General features: G+C 39.7%; 1 protein-coding gene across 3 annotated transcripts in view; it reads right to left on the reverse strand.

Moving 5' to 3' along the window:
• STAB2 (stabilin 2) overlaps nt 1-22,600 on the reverse strand; it is a 79,478-nt gene that overhangs the window by 52,058 nt on the left and 4,820 nt on the right. Inside the window, exons 3-15 of one of the 3 annotated variants that reach the window (XM_021387346.1) lie at nt 21,958-22,073; nt 17,726-17,811; nt 16,467-16,536; nt 13,713-13,808; nt 13,317-13,442; nt 11,182-11,378; nt 10,010-10,143; nt 5,594-5,727; nt 3,599-3,681; nt 2,958-3,107; nt 1,554-1,697; nt 741-803; nt 528-647 (exon numbers count right to left, since the gene is read on the reverse strand). In XM_021387346.1, the coding sequence (XP_021243021.1) occupies nt 528-647; nt 741-803; nt 1,554-1,697; nt 2,958-3,107; nt 3,599-3,681; nt 5,594-5,727; nt 10,010-10,143; nt 11,182-11,378; nt 13,317-13,442; nt 13,713-13,808; nt 16,467-16,536; nt 17,726-17,811; nt 21,958-22,073 (1,519 nt within the window). Of the gene's footprint in view, nt 1-527; nt 648-740; nt 804-1,553; nt 1,698-2,957; nt 3,108-3,598; nt 3,682-5,593; nt 5,728-10,009; nt 10,144-10,522; nt 10,845-11,181; nt 11,379-13,316; nt 13,443-13,712; nt 13,809-16,466; nt 16,537-17,725; nt 17,812-21,957; nt 22,074-22,600 lie in introns of those variants that run through there. The other 2 variants (XM_021387353.1, XM_021387360.1) reach the window with 2 other exon arrangements.

The raw sequence follows: 22,600 nt of genomic DNA on the forward strand, positions 1-22,600 counted from the left end.
AACTTGTGGCTTTGTGCCCAGTTGATCCTTGCCTTTGCTCCTAAATCACCTAAGTGTTGTGAACCATCCCTGGTATACCCAGAGGTACACCCACCTCTCAGCCCCCAAAGACTTGTGAGTCCATCAGCAGTGGCAAGGAGGTACCATGGGGACATGACAGAACCCCACAGGAACCCACAAGTGGTAATCCCCAGTTTGTAGTGCCTCTGTGGCACCCACTTCCATGAGTCATCCCCAACAGAGGTAACACTTCCTAGGTGGGTGTTGGACTTTGCCATGTGGCAGTCAGGGCAAGAGCAAGGGAGTGGGGACCTGGCATGGAGCCTCAGAATCACTTCATATGTGATCCCAAATCCTATTCCCCTGTAGGTGTCGTCTTGACCTTTTTTCAAAATGGCTTAAGCCTTGCTTATAGGAACTTAACGTAAGTGAATACTAAAGATGGAATTATATGTATTTATGAATCTACTATACATTCCACATATTTCTATTCTCTAAGAACAATTTGTGCTATAGAAAGATTGTACCTCTTCAGAAAGCAGGTAATCCAGATCCTCAGCCTTCATATTACTCAGAGCATCATTACTTGGAACAAAGACTGTGTAAGGTCTGTTCTCCTGCTGTAAATCCATTCCCAGGCTAGTTTTCTGTTTTGATTTAAAAATAAAAGTGAAATTTGCATATTATTTTTGGAAATCATTGTAAAATAGCTTTATGGAACTGCTTATCTTGTTCCTTACCTCTATCAAAGATGCAAATTGGCTGTATCTTCCATTGTATTGAAGCACTGACATTATGGTTTCCTGAAATAGAACAAATATAAGATATACTTTGGATAGAATACGTAGAATGAATGCCAATTTTTATAAGTTACTTTCTGAATTAGTCTGAGTTTCAGTTATTACAGATCTGAATATATTTGGGTTTCTTTAACTTTTGAGCAACTGTGGTGTCTGTAAGCAACTGAAATGACAGGGTCTTCTTGTCCTCGTTGTTATGCCAGCTTATTAGAATTCGTCATTGTTCTGAAAATGGTCTGGTCACAGAACATATAAACAGCGCGTGTGTGTGTGACAGGGTATTATTTCTGTATTTCCAATGGAAAAGGACACAGAGAGAAAACATTCGCACTGAGAATTGAACGCTATGCAGAGCACCAAAAAACCCAAAGCGTTCAAAGTGACAGGTTTTTGAATCTTAGCCCTTGGGGTGCTGCTGATTTGAATACAAGTTTTGCCAGGAATCTGTGCAAACATTCCTTGTTTTAGTTAGTTTAGTTTAGTTATTCTGCTCAGTTGAATGCACAGAGTCTGAATGAACAGCTCAGATGCACTGAGTACAACCATGTCCATGAACCAGCTTGGCAGAAGAAGTCTGCCTGGTGTAGAAATGACATTGCTACTTTTCACCTTGTATGTTGTCTCTCTGACTTGGTGCATGCTGGCATAACAGAGTTTCTCCAGCTGCTGTCAGTCATCTTCCTTTGCATTAAATGAATGAGAAACTGTTGTAAAAGAAAGTCCAACATCATGTGTATATAGCATACTCCTTACCTCTTTGTTGCTTTCAAATGTTGGCTCCATGTTATCCATGGCTTTGTCAACAATGTGCAAAATCCCATTGGAAGCAATAATATTGCCCTGCAAAAGTTTCCCTTTCCTTCTTCCTCCCTGGATTCTAATTCTTAGTTGATTATCCTGAAAAAACCCAGGCAATGTGTAGTGAGCTTTTATTATGGAACAGAAGGAGTATGCACGTTCAAAAATATCTAACGACCCCTTCCATTGCCAACACCTGGGCCGTTTAAATCTGGGGAGGCTAAAGTTTGCTTCCAACACCTATCAAGGAAATGGAAAAAATTCGTTTGACTTTGGACCGGGACTGTGTTATTTTGTTTCAAAACAGCAAAGTTCATAGGAGAAGCAAGGACAAGGGAACAAACTGGGAGCAGTATACCTGAAAGATCTCTGATGACTGCTACTAATAAAAGTCTGTCAGGAAATGATTTAGAATGTGGTTGTAGTGAATTGGTCAAGTCCTGTAACCTTAAGGGACTACAACCCATTTCCTTATATTATATGTATGTTTAAAACAACAAAATGTTGCTGATGGTGCACTGTACTGAAGCCTGCAGGAAGCTGATGGGCCTCAGACAGCAATGATATTTTCCTGTTACAGATGGAATGCATACCCATTAAAGAAATAAAATAGATCTCTTTTCTTAGATGTCACTGGTTTACTAGAAAAACATGATAAAGGCTTGATTTCACCCTTCACATAGGCTCAAGCTATTAAAAGACAGTGGACTAAGAACAATTGTTCTAGAGCATAAAATCTGTTATATCAGCTGCAGAGATAAACTGTGGCATCAGACTGCCCTAGTTTTTGCTGATGTTGGATAAAGTGGGTTGTGATGAACTTTACTTGGTATTTTTCATGATAAACTGCCATGTGAATTTTATGTGTGTTGAATGCTGCTGTTCCTGCATAATTCAAAGGATGTCTGGGCTGATGCTCAGAGGAAGGTAGGCTTTGCAATGCAGTTGGTGCTTGCTCTGTGTGAGCAGTATGCGCAGGTTTCTAGCATAAACAGTGGGATTTGAGAGATTACAGGCATGGGTTGATGGTTGGACTAGATGGTCTTATTAGTCATTCCAAACTTATTGATTCTACGATTTTCCTTTCCATGACACCTCCGAGTTTACTTGGGCTCTTTGAATGCCCCCTGGCTCTGTTGGTTGTACCTGCAGATTTAAGATCACTTAATTTTAGAGCTCTCTGCCGTGGTGCAATTCCAAAAGTAACTTCTGTGTTCACTGATATTAGTGGCAACTTTGCCAGTGAGATTTCAAGTTTCTGCAACCTGGTATCTCAGTGAGGACAAACATTTTATACTCTTTGTTGAATTAAAAACATGAACTAGTATCCTTGCTGATGTAGGCTGGAAGTTCACCTACCTTTTCTCCCCTTGTTATCTCTCCTGACTTGCCAGTCAAAGTATATATTATATCAGTATTATTCAAGCTAGTGGTATCCAATTGACCAGCAATTACATGGAGTTTCACAAAGTACTGTGCTTTCAGTTTGTTATTCAGAAGTTCCTTTATCTATATAAACAGAAGAACAAAGATTATTTCAATACAGTCTTCTTCCAAAAAAGAGTCTCAGAGTGAATGTTTTTTTTCCTCCAGCTGTTGAATTCTGAAATGACACGTTTTCTTCTGAAGTGAAATGATTGGGTCTGAACCAAGCAGAGGTCTCTTGGTTTCAGTTCAGATCCTACCTATACACCCCTGCATAAGCAGTAAGTGCCTCCAGAGTTGTCCTGACCTTCAGTGGGAGGTACTGGATGTTAAGCATTTTGAAAATCAGACCATTTTTTTCTTACTCAAAACATGTTTGCATTCTACTTTGAATGACCAAACTGTTTTGCTTTTCCTTCAAGTAGGAAAAAGATAGTCTCTGGTCTCTAGACTTGAATGGTAAGCCAGAAGCATACTAGATCAAAAATTTCATTTGAATCTGTTGAATCAAGAAAGTTATATTCCTGAAGGAGCGTAATCCCTCTCCTTAAAAACCCTCACTGTGTTTTACTTACATTGGTACCTTTGAGTCCCCTGTTTGTTGGTACAAACATGGTAAAGGGTCCCAGGCTGCTCAGTGGCCATTCATAGACATTTTCTGATTAGAAAAGAAGAACAAAAGATGATTGAATATGGGGTATGCAAGGATACAATAAGCAAGAATTTTATCTACGATTATTAAATGTTAGTTTAAGATTCTAAAATTTGAGTTGTTAAAAGATGAGAAGTAGTTTGCATGTGAAGTCCAGCTGCTACTGTGTTTGTGACCCAGGATGAAGCAAAATGCTCAGAATGTTTTTGGTACCCTAGAACTCATGGTATTCAAACCAGGGTGATGGCCATGAGAACAGTGCATTTTAGAGTTGTGTTTTTGCAGGGAAACAGCTTCCTGCCTTGTATCAGTTCAGGCTTCATGGAGTGAGGGATCTGCTCCTGACAGCCTGCTGTGGATGTGAGCAACTGCAAACACATAGCTGGTAGTAAAAGTCAATGCACTGTGAGTTAATTAGAGTTTGTTTGCTACCCAGATGGTATTTCCATTTCCAAGACAGCCTTATGAGACTAGTGAGTCTGTAGCTGAAGCCATTACCTATTTCTAATAAAGACATTTTTTTCCAGAGGATTAAAATTAGAAGTGAAGAAAATATTCATAGACATTATGGGTATGGTGTAACAGAGAATATATCTTAAAATTTTTACTCTGTCTTACAACACAAAGTGGACTGTTCTGTTCAGTATTCTTAGGTTATGAAAGACAATAATGTGGAGAGAATGTACTGTAAAATAACCTGTATGCTTAATGTGTCTTTAGCTGCTGGTTTGTAAATCATATGGCATATTCATGCTCAGAATTTAACCAAAGAACATAAAATTTGGATTGTTGTTGTTGAAAAATGGCAACATCCAGAATGCCAGGCATTATTCTTACATGAACTGCAATGTACAGAAAAAATGCAACCCAGTTCTCAGTGCTGAGGCAATGGATTTCTGTTTTCAGTGCTGAATATGAAGGCAATCGCCAAGTTTTTCCCTTGGCCAGCTATGTAGAATTCTTGGTCTAATTCAAAGATCCATCTTTATGCTAGTAGTATTTGCTCAAGTCTTAAATTTTTGACATTGCAGCAGAAGATAGTGAATAGTTATGTTCTCTTCACATTGATTTTTTTTATATTGTGACACAAATACAAACAGACGCCAAAATCTTTGGCTAGGTGAGTGACTCAGCCAAATAAAAGAACCCTTTATTTTTTTTTTCTCAATATTTTTTACCCTTCTATTTTAGAGTTCACAAATAATTTGCTTTTCATCTCCCAAGAAAAGCTCTGTGCACAAATGCACAGCCATCTGGCCTGATTTCCAAAATGGTTGTCTTGCTATCAGCAGTTTTTTTCCACTGCCATCGTCCTTCCTGTTTACTGCTTTCTGGACTGTTTCCTCCTCTTACTCTCCTGGTATATTCCCAAACCTCCTACATTACCAGGGATTTGCAGCTCATCTGATTGTAGGATTGTGTTTGTCCTGAATAATAAATTCAACTGCAGGAATTACTTGGACCTGCATTTGGACCTTGATTGTACATCTACAATCTAACTGAAGTAGATTTTTTTCCCCCATCTCTTGAATTTCACTATTTTTGTCTGATATCTTAGAAGTGATCTTTACAATTAGATAAAATGCAGTGTGATGACAATGGCCTTAGTGGGTTTGGGTCTTATGGCATGATGAATGTAAATTCATTATTAGATAGTGTTTGATAATATGGGTTAGTGACTGAAGTTATATACCTAAAAGTGTCAATGAGTGGCTGAAGAATCAGCTTCTCCCATGCCTTAATATGTTACTAAAATACTTTCCTAAGACAACGATAATGGAACAAGTCAAATTTATGCTGGAAAATATAAATGCACTGAGTTTGAAATACTCATTTTGAGGGATCATGGAGCATGGCTTTTTGTTGAATACAAGCAAAACCACCCAACAGGAGGTGACTGCTGCGTGTGGTCACTTACCCATGAGTGCTAGGGCAGATGTCAGCTTGCCTTGCCACCGTCCTCCTACTTCTGTGTTCAGGTCTTGGAGGCGCTCCATGATGTTTCCATAGCACACAAACCCATTCCCCACAGAGCCCCTCTGGCACGTACACCTGGGAAGGGATTGCCATTTCAGCTGTGTGTTGATTCACTGTAGAGTCACTGGGGCTCTAGCTAAGCATGCTAAGCATGTTTACTTCTCTGAAGGCATACTCAGGAACCACCGTTTTAGTTTCACATCTTTGCTTCAGCATAATGTAAGGTACCATTTGGTGATAGGATGCTGCATGTGTCTTGTCACTTATTGGATAACTATATTAATTTGTTATTTCATCACTCGCCAGCTGCAAACTCCCCTTGTTCTTGTAGACTCTTCCATGGATTTTAATAAGTCTCAGCTGCGCAGCGTGAGGAATGTGAAACAGCATCCCTTTGCAACAAAGATACCCTTAAACCCCTCCTGATTAAACAATTTTGGCTGTATGATCTCAGTGTGTTATGCTTGCAGATGTGTAGGAAAGTGTGGTGGCCACCTGCCTGTTAGGATGTCCTTTAGTCAGGGGACCAGGAAGCAGCAGTATGTTCATGGTGTCCATCTTTCAGAGTCACTATCAGTTGGGGTTTTTTCTGTGTGGCACCCTTGGCTGAGTGGAGGACCCTTTGGGGTTTCTGGACATGGTGGTTACAAGAGTCCAGCAGGCTACTCTGCCCACCTGCCCATGGGCAAGGAAAGGTTATGACCGTGTGGACTGTCACCCTCACAGTGGCAAGGAGGTCATGTAAAGCCTCCAGTCTCTATTTGAGCTTTCCAGGATAATGGTAGTTACACATAAAGGGGATGTTAATGTAGCACAATGATCCTTGTGATATATGTTTGTGCCTCTCTGGTAGAAAAAGCAGCCGAGGTTGTCAGTTCTACGCATTTTCAGATGTATACTTTGTGCTGCTGCTATCTCTGCACTGGCAAGATCATGCCAACTCAGAAATCCCGGTGTCCCTTGGGGACTTCAGTCTCTGAGAGGTGCCAGTGCTATACAACAGAATTCTGGGGCAGCATCAGTGGTGGTGCCCATGAGAGTGATCAGCAATGCCTTGAGATGGGCTCAGCAGCCTTGCTGTCTGGGCATGGTCTGTGTTTAAGGTAACATGTTGCGGCCAAGACAAAATCTAAAGGAAGTTTATGGAAGAACAACCCCAAATGTCAACCTGACATTTTCTATCTCACGAGTGGAGGAAAACTGTCTCATGAGAATTGGACTTTAAGATCAAGAAAGTCTCTGTGTCACAAGAGAGGTGGGGAAGAAGTTGCTGATTGTCAACGTGCTCTTAAGTGATGACGGGTACAAATGGTTTTGATTTTCAGCAAGCAGCTCAGACTTGCTTGTGCCTTGATCTTGTGTCTGTCTCGACATCTACAGTTTTACACCAATCTCAGCAATTTCTATTACGCTCTTCAGAAATGCTGAGCCTATGGACTGGCTGGAGGTGTCAGCTCTGTGATCTACTCATCTTCAGTGCTAAAATTAAAGCAGGCACTTGTCAACATGTAGCATGCACAGAGAGAAATTCTAACTATATTTAGGAGGCTAAACACTATATGTTATGTGTTGCCAAACACTAGCTTTTAATAGTGCCTTTCCTAATCAAGTCTCCAGCATGTTCAGCATTCATACAAGCCCTATCAGTAATGATTCACCTTTCTAGACTTTTTTTTCCTAAAGGCATCATTAGAGAAGGAACATTAATCCATGCAACAGGAAGAACTTCTTTATATAAATAATGACCTAATCATTTCCAAGTGCTAACTGCTACATACACAGTTTGCCAATCACACCCCACAGTAGTATCAACCCGACGCCACTTCCTATTTGCTGTCTAGGTATCTTACATCTGGATAGAAAGGGTGTTTACCATAGTTATATTCTTGATGATAAGCAATCTTATTCTAAAATCTCCACAGTCCCTGCAGTCTGGTAGGGTTGCATTTAGATTCAGAGGAATTTTAGATGGGATTTTGGCCAAGAGGTTCAAGCTTTGGTTCCTTCTGGTCCTCTTTAAAAATACTAGTCTAAAAGCATTGTTAATATAGGTGACTGACTAGATGAGTTTTATCTTGGTTTGTCTGGAGGGTCTGGTTTGCAAGTGACGCTTCATATGACTGGGTATGTTTTGCTTTGAATGCACTGTGTACTATAAAATTGTTTCATGCTCTCATGATAAAATGCGTGGACAGTACAGCAAAAATCTGATGTGACAATTCCCCAGTCTAATTAGGGCAGGAAGCAGAATTGTAACCCTTCTGAAGAAGGGAAACTCAGCTTTCTATATAAGATATTACTTTTAGAAGCTACTAATTTCTACATTGAAGACAGAGTTAGAGATAAAATAACAGTGGAATTAGAATAGAAAATAATGGAAGCTGGCTGAGGGAAAGCCAGTTCTGCATGGAAACCAGAGATGTTACGGTCTCACATGCAGTGTAATTCTGTACCAGCCAAAGCTTCATAGCTTCTGGGCAAGTCTGTGCATAATTGCATGCTGAAGCAGTGCTGTAGAAAGTGTCAGCACTCACTCAGAAAAGATCTATTTGGGAACAGAAGTAGACAGTCTTGATTATTTTCCATTAGGTTGCTATGTTCACAAACCGTAGATGCTTGTCTTTTCTACATCTTTGTGTATGAGATTTATACCTGTACAGATCATTTGATTCTGAAGAAAGCAGAAGTAATTATATGTGGGAAGCTAATAGTGCAACTGAGTCTGTAATGAAAAAAAAAAAAGGTGGAAAGGAAGAAACACAGGTTTGTGGACTTCGTTACAGCCCTGTGTTTCAGGAGAAATTAAAAAACAAACAAACAAACAAGAAATAAAAAAAGCCAACAAAAAACCCACAAAAAAAGGAAATCCATACAAGGCCGATCCCTAGTCCTAAGTCCCAAATATATTTAAAATCTGGGGCTGCAACAAAAATGCTGTCACATGTATCAGAGACAGTTTACTGTGCCCACATTTACCAATCAATACTTTTCTTTGCAAAGTTTCTCTTTCATAAATGGATTACCTTAATTGGAAACTATTCAGGACAGTTTCAATTTTTGCCCAGTAGATAGGAGTGGAATAAAAATCAAATTATTTTTGCTGTTAAAGGTCATGAAATGAATGACATGAGAGGCATTTGGATTGTTTTTTTCCTCCTTATCATCATAAATTTTTAATTTTCCTATTCTGGAATTGTAAACATGTAGCTGTTAAAAACTGAGTGGCAGCAGTAAACTGGTGATAAAATAGGAAGGAAATGCGCTGATTTGTGTGATGCAGAATTTTGTTTTAAATTTTTAACTCAAGAAAATTTGCATTTTGGTCTTGATTTCAGATAGAAATACTCTTCAATCTTCGAAGTTTTACACCTGGCACTGCTGGTGTGCTGCAGCAGTAAAGTGCATTTTGAGTAGTACAACGTGTTCCAGAAACAAAACTTGTTGGAAATGCACAATAGCATTTCCATCCACAATTACACAAAAGCAATTTTAATTTTTTACTGTAAGAATAAGCTGGGTGATGAGGCAAGAACTGGCAATGAGCATACTCTCTCATGCAAACACTTTCTATCTGTAAATCTATAAAATGATTTGTTTGCCTACTTACAACTAGGTAGTCTGTGTTGTTTTTTACATTCGAATTCTCAGCTCCCAAAAGCCAGCACTTTTGGAGCCCTTGGATTCATATAGCATTGTTAAGTCTAGTGTTAAAACTGACTTTCCTCCTAATATCTGCAAAACAAATTTATGTACTGGAAAACAGATTCTGCTGTAAGTTGTGCAGTTTCCCACGTGCTTCGAGGAATCTGCTGAGGCGAGTGTGGCTTTCACAGCATGGGAGACAGATGCCCTGGTTAGTAAGCTAAAAAGGGCCCGGGCTCCGGCACAGTCATATGATAATTAATGCTGATTAATTTTTAGCATGCTGCCTGGCATGGTTCTGGCCCACACAGCACTTTCCCAGGCAATGCCCAGGCACAGCTGAAGGGATAACGTGTGCCAGGGACCTGTGCCAAGAGGCAGTTACTGTGATTTGGAAGAGGAAGAGTCTTCAGCTGTGAACCAGACCATGCCGCTTGTCCTGAGGAACAGAAAACAGGTCTTGATCCTTTTTTAAAACTGGTGTAGAAATGACCTCAGAGAGATAATAAAATTAAACTTAGTAGGCATTAACTATTGGGCTGATGAAATCTAAGCATGTGCTATCTTGTTGACCCTAACCCCATTAAATGTTGTCCTTTGTCCTTGATAACAAAACTATTAATAATAACTTTGGAAGGCGCTCATCATTTAAGTCTGCTTATGATGAGAAGGAGGGAGAAGCTAGGTGAAAGCTTTAATAATAAGAGATACTTACGTAATCTGTCCCGGAGCAACCATTGAGCATTTAGCTTTTTTGTGGCATGTGTTGTTTGTTTCACAGATGTCTGTCATGCTACATCCTTTCCCAGGGACAAAGTTTGTATAATGCTCCTTGCACTCACAGTGGGACTGCATCAAGGGGATGGGAGAGGGTAGAGAGAAATTAGACATGCACAAAATAGAGATTTCAGCATAATTTCTGCTCCTAGGATTTAAAGACAGAGAAATTTCAAAGCTTTAGTTAATCACCTGGTGAGTTCAGATGCAAGTATAAAGCTCATCCATATTTATACAACTTCCTTCAAGGCTTTATCCACTCCAGAAAATTAGTGACTCCCAGATAAATTTCCTTTAGATAAAGCCTTTAAATTCACTTCCGTGACAGAGAACATTTAAAGTCAATGTAGATAGGTTAGGCTTTTTTTCCTCTGTTCCCACAGCCCTCATCCTCTCAAAAAGAAAGGCCAAAGCATGTTATTAACTGGTGAGACATATCAGCAGTACATACTAGCCTGCGCATGCTGGTCACGTGTAACTTGCTGAGAAACTTCTGGGTGAAGAAAATTGGTTGACCATGATCTTCAGGACAGCCCTGGATGACTGACTCCCTTTTCTGCTCTATAGGGTGTCCAGGCAAAACAGTCATGGCCTTCTGAAGTCTTGCTTTTTCAGTGGCGTAAATACAACACAGAAATCTGAGCCAGTTCCCAACAGCATGAATAATGTGAAGTCTATACATTGGTGCCTTTCATCAGTAGTCCTCAAAGACACAGATTACACTAACTTTAGGTATATTTGTCTATGGTACCTATGTAAGGACCTTACTGGCCCTACAAGCCCCTTACAGTCACAGAGAAAAAATTTATCCGTGAGAAGATTCATTTCAGTGCCTCCACTAATGTGAGACAAATTTGAGCCAAAATGTTCTACAATAAAGACTACTATTTTCATCCCCACCTTCAGAGGGTGACACACACTTCTGTATATAGAGGGAGAGGGAAGGAGATACCTCCTCGCCACCCGCAGAGCTTATGCCAAAGCTAGGAATAGGCGTTGGCCTCCCTGAGGTCTGTGCCGGTACACCTGTGGCTCCTTTTTGGAGGTGAAACATTATTTGTTCCTAGGCAGTTGACACAGGAAAAACTGGGGCACCAGTTCAGCACTAACCTTTCCTGGGCCATCATATATGCAAATGGTAGACTGTGCAGGGCAATTTCCGTATAATGCTTGGCAAGGATCTATAGGTAAGCAGACTTGACCATCCCCTCTGTAACCTTCTCGACAGGTACATTTGTGATGATTTGGTCCAAGGTAAGTGCAGTTGGCATTAGGATCACAGACCTTTTTAAAGCATGGATTGATAGCTTGAGGGAAAAAAAAATGGTAAAAGAATTAAGGCCCACATTCTAAAAATTGAATACAAAGATTTACTGGAACACCCCATGCCAAACAAAGCCCGGGTAGACTAAACTTCTCATGACAACTTCTCATAACATCCGAGTCCAAAGTATTGTGGCATCATGAAGACAGAAGGGAGGAATGTGTTTATACTAACATAGCAACCAACTGTTGTTGCTTTTGTGCAGAAATGATCTCTTAACTTGGCAAAGTGAGTTATAAACAGATATAATCACGTAATGTGCTCATTAAAATATCACAACTATTTCCCTGTTCTCTGGTGGATTTTAACCAAAGGAGGCCAGATAGGCAATACAAGGTCAGTAAAAGCTTGAAGCACGTATTAGATCAGTTGGAAACTATTTCTCAATATAATAGAGCTTCACTGTTTTCTTTCCGGTAATTAAACAATATAATGTCAACCATTCAGCTGTATGGAAAACTGGCCAGCAAATTCTTTAGTTGTGTCTCCCACACTACTGTAGATTCAGGACTGGACTAGAAGCTCACTTTGCTTCCAGAAGCCAGTTTTGTAAAGGCAATGGCATTATTTGTTCTTGTTCATAATTTAGCAATGCTTCTTCACACACCTTTGTGTCCAGTTTAGCACACATTGGACCTGGAAGGTGGTAGGCCCCTGAGTCAACAAAAAGGTGTTGATACTCATTGTCTTCCCCTCTTGTCCTCCTCTTCATTCCCCTCAAATGGAACTGAGAGAATTGGCAATTCTCAGCTTCATTCTGTCAAGCCTTCTCTTCTGTTCCAGAGCAAAATCACATGCATAGACATTCATACCCTCAAACTGACCATGAACAATACCACCTCCAAGCTGAGTCTGAAGCAGCTACTGCTGTCCTCCTTTACATGCTTAGTTGTGCTAGAGCTGCTTGTCCTCTGTTTACCAGCTAGTCATATGTAAGACACTGACTTAAACCACAGATGACCCCAGTAGCTAAAGGCATTAGGGCAGAGGAACAACATTGTCATGGGCTGCATCGCTACAAAGCTTGAGAGGTAAGGATTCTAACAACATTCTCTTCTGGTTGCTTGTCTATGCTGCCTATGGGTAGAACTTTGCATTCTCTGAGGAGTCACTTTATGATGTCATGCTCTTAGGTGATATTCTAGAGTGCTCAGAGAGGATGGTACACATTTAAGACCAAGAGGATGGAATTACATGCTGTAAATAATCCCGGATAGAATAAGAGGGATTTCTGGTTTGTTCCAAGCAAACATTTACTAAATAGTGTTTCCATTTTCAGATACAACCTTTTTTCTTCATTGCAATTAGTCTAGAAGAAGGAATTGATGCTTCAAGATATACTGTAAGCAGAAGAAATAAAATTTGAGTTCTTGCAATACGGTTAATTTGAGTATTCAATTGCAAGCTGAGGAATCTATGAAAAAAACGTTATGGCAGATTTTTTATTCTAGTTGAGATGCCATTATCTTGGTTTCATGAAAAACAGGAAAGCTAAACTGAGCTTTTTTGTGGACTTTATGCTTAATGATAAAACTGAGCCAACATATGATGGATAGTCAATCAATATAGGCCCTTGCTTGCTGTTGTTGACTTTTATGGAAGAAAACTGAAGTCAGAATTTAGCAAGTGATGTGGTAGGAGTGGATTTGCAATCACTAATGACCTAGTATCCATACTATGCATTTCAAAGCACTGTGCACTACTAGCTTTGGTCTGATTGTTGGACTGACGTGCCTCTGGAGTGTACTTTAGTTTGATTCCGAAGGAATCTGGTTTGTGTACCTGAAATTGCTTTGGGAAATGCACTGAAGAACAGTTAAGTCATGATGGTGAGATTTGTTTCAAAAGTGTACTCAGCATGTAAACTAAAATATTAATGTTGTTGTTTCCAAAGAACTTAATGTAGATGAAAATTACTCACGTTCACATTGTGTACCGTCTCCATGGTAGTTGGGTAGACATGTGCATTGCAGCCTTCTGCCATCCTCATCTGAGGTAGTGCATCTTGAGTTTGGAGGGCACCGCAAGGCCTCACATTCAGGTATTGCTGAGGGATGGAGGGTGACAGATTAAGCTGTGTCTGCATATTGTGCCAGGAGACACTCCATCTTCCAGTTTACTAGCTGAAAATTCTCCTAATCTGCAGACCATCAAACCCATTGCTATTTTCATTACTATGGTGATTGAAGGGGTGATGATGGTTATGGCAGCTCACAGGCAGGATTTGAATTTATTGTATGATTGATTGCTTGTCCTTACCAATTCTAAATGTATCAGAGCAGTTGGAAATATCTTACATTGAACACAGCCTACTTACGTTGATCACAGCTGAGCCCTTGGTATCCAGAGAAGCAAGTGCATCTTCCATCTCCTGTAATTCCACCGTTGCATACTCCATGAACACAGTTGCAAACTAGATGGAGAGATGGATTGGCTTTACTGAATAAGGATGATGCTTGGAAAGATACATTTAGTGGCTACCCATAGCAAATAGTGTCCTGGCCAACAACTGTTAAGTATTACAAAGTGCAATTTTCAAAACCAAGCTTTGACTTGAGTTCTTAAATTTATAGTTTCCTGGCAATGAGAAAATCAGTACTTACAGCTGCATACATCAGCAAGTAACAGATTATGATGTTTGCAGTCTGATAATAGCCTGAGGGCCTGAAACACGAAACTGACCTGTTACTAATACAATAAGACTTGGAAAATTTAACATACAGTCTTGAGCCCAAATTAAATATAACATGTAACACAAATCATTTTTATTACTGTTATCAAGCGGATAGCAAATAGCTAATTTTTGCTTTAATTCTGTTTGCCTGCCTTTCAAACGCCTCTAGAAGAGTTATGTGACATTTTTTTCACAAAGAGAATTAATCTAGTTAAAAGGATAACTGGTCACTGCATGGGACTAGCTCTGAAGCATTCAGTTTGGTCCTGTTTGTTCCTGTATTCTGCTATTTCTGGTTTCAAATCTTGTAGAAATATGCACACATAACTCTGCATTCAGAGTCCAGTCCACTGTGACATCCTTTTACAAGTTGTTTTTGAAAACTTAATGTATTCTTTAAGCCTTATAACTGTTTCAATTACCATAGAATCATAGAATGGCCTGGGTTGAAAAGGACCATAATGATCATCTAGTTTCAACCCCCATTCTGTAGGCAGGGTTGCCAGCCACTAGACCAGGCTGCCCAGAGCCATATCCAGCCTGTCCTTGAATGCCTCCAGGGATGGGGGATCCACAACCCCCTTGGGCAACCTGTTCCAGCACGTCACCACCCTCTGTGTGAAAAACTTCTTCCTAATCTCTAACCTAAACATCCCCTGTCTCAGTTTAAAACCATTCCCCCTTGTCCTATCACTATCCACCCATGTAAACAGTCGTTCCCCCTCCTGTTTATAGGCTCCCTTCAAGTATCGGAAAGCCACAGTGGGATCTCCCTGGAGCTTTCTCTTCTCCAAGCTAAACAAACACAGTTCCCTCAACCTTTCTTCATAGGAGATAACTGTAATGATGTTTTGTTTTTTGTAAAAAAAGCCCTGTGCAGTTAACACTGAAAAAGACTAAGAAGTACAAAGTTGTATTGGTGACTTTGTTTAAGCTGCAGTGATAGTTTACCCCCTTCCTCTACAAACATATGCTGGGCTCTTGCAAATCACCTACCTTACTTAATTAGTAATACTTTACTCATTTTACCATTCCTGCTATAATAATTAGCAACATCTAAGGTATTGCGCAAAAGCAGTTAGTCACAAATGTACAGTATTTATAAGTACTTAGAAAACTTGGAAGAGCTCAAATATCTGAAAGTTGAAGTGTAAAATGATCCTTAAATTAATAAACCATTGAATCCTCCAGTAACTGCTCAGAAAATAATTACATTTCAAATACTGAATTCATTCAAGTACCCTATTTTTATGAAAACATTGGCTCGGTTGCATTTCTGTGTATCAACACTGGCATCCAGTGGACAAAAGTGCCTTTGAGTCAGTTGAGGTGTAGGATTAGTGTAGAAAGGCCAACACAGATTTGAAGTGAGTCTGTTCATGACTCTTTTTAGGAGTAATTAATGCAAATCTTAAGAAACTTTTACTTAGAGTTAAATAAGTATTACCACTTGGGAAAGGGACCTTTCTTAGTATTTTTTTTTTCTTCAGGCAATTTTCTGAATGTCTAATGCTCAGCAAGGGTGAGAAAGGTAAATAAAACTTAAGAAACAGGCAAAATAGGAGAACACTATGTGTATAAACTGGAGGTCTATTTTCATACTAAATAGTCCACATAGCTGTGATCCTTCACTCAGTGTTCCACTACTTCTAGGGAGAAATATGGCCAACTAGTGAAACAATCAATAAACCAAAAAAACACTCCAAAAATAGATAAACCCATGCTTTTTCTCACTTTTGAAATAATTATGGAGCTCTGTGGCACAGAATATTGTGGAGACCAAAAGCACAACTGGATCCAGTGACAAGGTAATTAATTTTTGGAGAGAGAGGTCCTTCAGGAACCATTAAATTCGGTACCACATGGGTGTTTCATGCCTTGACACAGAAGTTCTAGTTAGTAGATATATTTAAAAGTCATACTAAAACTCTGTAAGCCACTGTAAATTATACATTTGATATATTCTCACCCAATATTTTAAGTGCCACAACAACCTCCTGTATTTGGATCAAATAAATGCAAATTCATCATTTAGGATGAAAACTTGGTAACATGACTGGACAACAGGAAGGCCTACTGCACAAAAATGATTTTAACTCCTAATTTTTTTGGGAATATTGGCTAAAACAAAGATATTAAAGAAAATATTAAGGTATTGTTGTAGTGCTACACTGACAGCACTGTCAGCAGAGCTCTGAGTTGAATCCAGACCCTTTCTGAATGAGGGATTCAGTAGCTGTCCCTTTTCTTTCCCTGTTGTGCTTCCTGAAGCAAAGAGCAGCTCTTGATGGGAAACCTTGGGCTCCCTGCCCATTTCACTGTGTTTTTTTTTAGTGTCTGAATACAGCTTGTGCTCACCCGCTTATCCCCATTTTAACAGAGAAAGCTCAAACTCACCTGATGTGCACTGAGGGCCAAATAAATTTTCTTCAGCACATTTTTCACAGGCTGTCCCAGCAAATCCTTTCTGGAATTACAGAATGGAAATTAAAACTTAAATCTGTCATCTATATACAGATAGATATATGGTTAGCAGCCTGATAGCAACATCTTTAACCACACAAAAAAAACAACAAAAATCAATGATGAAACCACACCCACAACTCTAAAAAGGAAAAAGAAAATAAATCAGTCAGCAAGTCAGAACTGACTACAGTGTTTGAGCAAATGTTGTCTTTTGAATAATTTTTCTCTCTACTTTTTTTGTTTTCTCAAGTTAACAATAGAGAAGAATAACTAAGCCTAGTGCCCATATCATTCTTGTAATTATTAGATTGTATTTCCTGACTGTTTTCCACTCTACTTTTCATATGTCCCCAAAATATATTTTTTTTTCAAATAGCTTTTCATGTAAGGGAAAAATTAATCAGTATTGGATGATGTAGAAAAGATTGAAGTGTGTTTCTCTTTTAGAATATTTTTGGCCAAAGTTATTAAGCACTGCACATTATACTCTCAACAAAGAAACAATACTGAGAGTATAGTCCCAAAAACATATTCTTTTTAACTAGGGCCAAAAGTCATAAGTAGTTGCTCACCATAAAGAAGAGAAGAACTCAAACCACATGCTTCAAGAATCACAGAATCATAGAATCATTAAGGTTAGAAAAGACCTCTAAGATCACCCAGTCTAACCACCATGCCCATTAACCATGTCCCTCAGTGCCACATCCACATGGTTCTGGAACACCTCCAGGGGACAGTGACTCCACCACCTCCCTGGGCAGCTTGTTTTGGTGCATCACCACTCTTTCTGAGAGGAAATGTTTCCTAATATCCATCCTGAACCTCCCGTGGTGCAACTTAAAGACGTACCCTCTTGTCCTATTGTTGTTACCTGGGAGAAGAGGTCAACCCCCACCTCTGTACAACCTGCTTTCAGATCACTGTAGAGAGTGATAAGTCTCCCTGAGCCTAAATGTGGAAGAGTTCTTTCATACTTTCTCCTGAACCTGTCTAGGCCTATAGTAATAATGCTATCAAGTTTAGTGCAAACTAAGCAAAACGAACTCCATGTGGTCTACCTCTGCTATTTCTGAAATACTTTACAATACAATGTAGTTTGTATTCCTTTTTATAATAGTACTTATTGTTATTCCTTAGCAGTGTACTTGTATGCTGCTGTTACGTTTTTTACTCTAAGACAAAGGCTTTACCTGACAAGTGCATGTTCCGTTTCCATTTAAGCCCTGGGAGCAGTGTCCTCTCTCATTGCATGGTGATGCAGCTCCTCCTGGACATGCTGGAAATGACAATGAGGAATAAGTCACCTTGCTCTGCCCTTCTGCTCCCCTTGCATATTAGAGACGAGGACCTCGAAGGCTGCAGGGCTTTGGGCCAGGCAGAGACTTCAGATGATGGCTGCTGTTTTGCATCCACCCAAATCTACTCACTAGAAACTCAGCTTCAGCAGAAACCAGCACCCCTCCTTAGTATGGAAACTTAAACTTATCTCTGTAATGAAAGGACTGCACAAAATTGGTTTTCTTTTTCCAAAATACAGCATTATTTTTGTCTCCCCAAATTATAAATGAAAAAACTTATAAAAGAAAGTACTTCCCCGGTACCTCCCATAAGACCGTGATATTTGATTCAAATCCTCTTGGAAATTGAGATTTGGGTATCTCATGATCTGCTTCACTCCTAATGGGCTGTGGCCACTGTAAAACTTGAGTGCCAAAGATGTGCTATATTTTTCAGATCCCTAGATGCTAAAACCATGGTTACAGGTGTTGGTATGCCAAGTGAGATGATGTTTGACCACAAAACCCAGCCAGACAGAAAGGATGAGAAAGAGCGACTACATATCTAAATTCAAGTAGTTTATTTTTTGGCTGAGATTTTTCAATATTCACATTTTTTTTAATGAGCAATTACCTATAGAAAATGCATATAATAATTATTTTTAGTCAGATTGTTCTGTCAGGTTTTCCTCCCTGTAGGAATATCTTTATTTTTAAGTCGTGATGCCTCTCTGTGGACACTGTTTATTAACTTCTTTACATAAGACCTTCCTTCCTGTAAGCTGTCAGCCTAGCTGGAGTTCCCATTCAGTACCATAATCATGATACAGATGGTGTCTAAGTGTAGCAAACTCCCATTGCCCTTGAAGTTGCTCTGCTGTACCTTTCTGGTAGATTTATTGGTTATGAAGAGCCTTGGTTAGCTCTGTGTGGGCTGAAGTGGGCAGCACTGGATTTATGCTGCCAATGAGGAACTTAATCCTGATTTAGAGTGGTTAAATGATGTGGAAGTTCACATGAAAATGAATCTGATTTCGGTGGAGTGATGAAAAATTAAGTGAATGTGCGTATATATACAAGAAATTTTAGTGAGGACTTTGGCTTTGTATCAATCTGTTAATCTTTGTCTGTTTGTTTCTTGATGATGAATCTCTATGATCTGTTGGATCTCAAGATCCAGGAAAAACCCTAAGCTTCTCAGGAATAATCAGTACACTTAAAGCTGAAAGTTTGAGTTTGGTTTATTTTATACTTGCTGAAATGGAAGTGCACATTAAGAGCTGAGATGAAATAACCAGAAATGAGTTAAACCTACATGTAAGTACAGTAAGTACATGTACTTTAATCTGTAAAGTGGCTTTTAGTGAATCTTGTTTTGTGGGTACTGTGTGACAGGCATATCAATCTTTATGGCTCACATGGATACAAACTCTTTAATGTTTGCTATGAATGAAAACAATTTTAACTGCTCTGATGCTTCTATTAAGTGTGCAAAGATAGAGAAAATGCAGCGTTTATGGAACAAATTCCAGGAAACTATACTTCAAAACTGCTGACAGTACAGTGCTTTACTGTTTGTATTCATTCCACTTCCCCTTGTCTTCACTACATCTTGTCTCCTGTTTTGCTGCCACCACCAAGCGACGGCTTTATCAGAAGCTTAGCAAATGACCACATTGTTCAACAAGTTTGGTCAGGCAGATAAAGCACTTCCTCTCCCCTTGCTCCCAGGGCTGCAGGAGGCAGCACTAGGACTCTGACATGGGACACAGATGGGACACAGAGCGATGCTGATGCTGTCACTTGGCCCAACCCCAGTGTTTGGGTGAACTGAGAGCTTAATTCAGCTTTCCTAACTGTTTTCAAATGCAGCCTCCTCTTGGATTACTTATTTTCATTGGTTCCACACAGACAGCAGGGCTGAGACATGCAAATACATGTCCCGAGTGGAAACCCGAGCTGGGGTAAGGGTACGTCACACTGAGGCCCATCACTAACTGGTGTTGGATACAGAAACTCCACCAGCTTTGGCTTCTGTGGCTGGATGAGGTGGAGAGGACCTCTCCCTGGAAACAACTCTCTGTACAAAGCCATGTTCTTGTGGCCTGGTGGTGTCACTTTAGTTTCTGACAGGTCAGGTGCAAGATGGTAGTGCTAAAAGGCTGTGCTCTTTTCCCCTGTGCTTTTCCCTTTTTTTCCTGATGCCTATTAACAAAGAGGTGGCTAATTTCTCAGTGGGGTTCTCAGTAGGAAGAGAGGCAGACAAAATGTCTTTCATTCATGCCACGTGTAGCAGTAAGGGCTATTGTTTAAGGAAGTCAGAGCACTATTTAAGATCTAATTTTGTCATTGCCATCTGATGTTAAAGGTGAAGTAAACTCCTAGTCAGGAGTTTTTCTTCAGCCTCAGGAAGGACCTACTTTCCTCCAAACATTTCAAGGCATGCTCTACATTCTTAGAAAGACTGTGATAACGCAGAGAGCTGTTTTCTTCCTCCAAATGACAGCAGAAACAATACTGTGACCTTAATTTTCAGAGGCATTGCTTTTTTGGGCTAGGAAGTTTGCCTGAAGGAAGAGGAAGCCTCCTTGTTCCTGCAGCCTCTATCTGCAGCAGAGCAGAAGTTGCTGTCCACTCTGAAAGCACCCGTATGCTTCACATGGCCTCATGCAACACCCTAAAGTACAGGATAATCAAATGTTCTCCTTCTAGGCACCTAGGCTGCATAGGTACCATTGGGAAAATGATAAATCACTGCACAAGTGATTATCTTCAGAGGAAGGCTGCATCAGTCGCTACATTCCTATTTATTTTTATAGAAGTAGCTATAAATAGGATTTAATTTTTTTATATTTATTTATTATTTTGCTAAATGTCTGATATTTAAACCATAGCGTGGGCCATGCTAAGATTTTTATCAATTTTGTGGACAAAAGGATTTCACAGATATTGAGCTGGACGTTGACTCCTTTTTCTAAAGGAGGAAATGCTCTCTGTGGGCAGGGAAACATCCTCTGCAGGTCTTGGTGCCTGTTTTAGTAGCCTGAAATTTAAAGTACTTTTGGAGATGCTGAAAGATTTTTCCTGAGGAAGGGACTGCTGCAGGAGAGGCACTCCTCATTGTTGCTACTTGAGTAATGGCCTTGAACTTTTGCTGGTTTAAAAAAAAAAAAAAAAGAAAGACAAGACCCTTCTAGATCAGGAAGTGAAGAGTTAAATATATTGAGAAATACTTCAGATTCAGAAAAGGGTATTTCTGACCTAACATTAAAACTTGAAAATCGCTGTTTGAAAACTTCAGTTTTCAAAATCTATTATGGGGATTCTCCCTGTTGAAGGGGATCAACATTGGCAAAGCCCCACCTGGGGTGTTGGGTCCAGTTCTGGGTCCCTCAGTACAAGAGAGGCATGGGCATGCTGGAAGGAGTCCAATGGAGGGCCACCAAGGTGATGAAGGGATGTGAGCACCTCTTATGAGAGGAGAGGCTGAGAAGGCTGGGGCTGTTCAGCCTGAGAAAAGGAGGTTCAGGAGGATCTCATCAATGTCCTTAAGTACCCCAAGGAAGGATGTAAAGAGGACAAGGGTGGGCTATTTTCATTGATGCCCAGTGCCTGGACAAGAGTCAGTGGGCACAGGCTAGAACACAGAAGTTTCCCTCTGAAGATCAGGAAAGGCTTCAGTACTCTATGGGTGTAGGAGCACTGGCACAGGTTGTCAGGAAAGGTTGTAGAGTCTCCTCCTTGGACATCTTCAAAAGCCATCTGGACATGGTCCTGAGCACCCTGCTCTGGCTGGCTCTGTTTGAGCAGGGGTTGGACCAGATACCTCTAGACATCCCTGCCAACTTCAGCCATTGTGTGATATGCAAAAAGCCATTCTGCAGCCATTGACTGAAATTATTTGTTTTGAAGATCTCAAAATCCATGGAGCTCCCTGAATTTTTGGAATGTTCCATTAATTCTTTCTAAATGAATCTCTGGATATGTGTGTTGTCTTTTTCTCAAAAACCTCCTATTTTTGGATAAATAGTGCTGTTTATTTCTGATCCTGTAGTAAACTCTGAGAAGCAATTTCTTCAGAAACTATTTCCACAAGGAAAACCAACTCTTTATTTCTATTCAAATTCTGTCAGAAAAGAGCTTACCCATGCAGTCTGGGCCCCAGTATCCCTGGCAGCACTCAGGTTGTTGAATTTCCTTCATACAAGAATGCCGGCATCCAGATAAAGAAAGACTGTGTGATCTGATTTCGAGATAATACCTGAGGAAAAGAAATTGGAGCAATGCTAAAGCACTTAAAAGTCTTCCATGGGGAAAAATGAAATTCCTAATCTCCTCCTTCTCTTTAAATGTCAGAGAAGAGCCCTTCAAATTTAGTTGTATTAATGTAATGTTTTTTTCTTCAGTAAAATGTACATGCATATCAAGGGCTAAAAACATCCTTGCAGCCATGTCTTTTGCATTGTGTATTTATCTTTTATTCACTTCTACAACCTTAACACAGACATTTCATCTGTTTGGGTTTGAAGGAGCATTTAGTTTTTTTTTTTTTTTTTTTTTTTTTTTTAATGTCAAGGTTCTTTTAAATGCTATGTAAGTTCAAAATAGATATTTAATTTTCCCTAAATGATGCTTTTTTTTTCCAGGCAATATTCCAGATTTCTTTTGAGATACTTTGTCCTCCTCTGTTTACTCTTCCACATGATATCTGTCCATTTAGAAAATCTATCATATGCTATCATTAATCTCAAGTATGCAGAATAAATAAGGAAGCAATTTTACGATAGC

Source organism: Numida meleagris, chromosome 1 (assembly GCF_002078875.1).
Source record: "Numida meleagris isolate 19003 breed g44 Domestic line chromosome 1, NumMel1.0, whole genome shotgun sequence".
Classification (NCBI taxonomy): Eukaryota; Metazoa; Chordata; class Aves; order Galliformes; family Numididae; genus Numida; species Numida meleagris.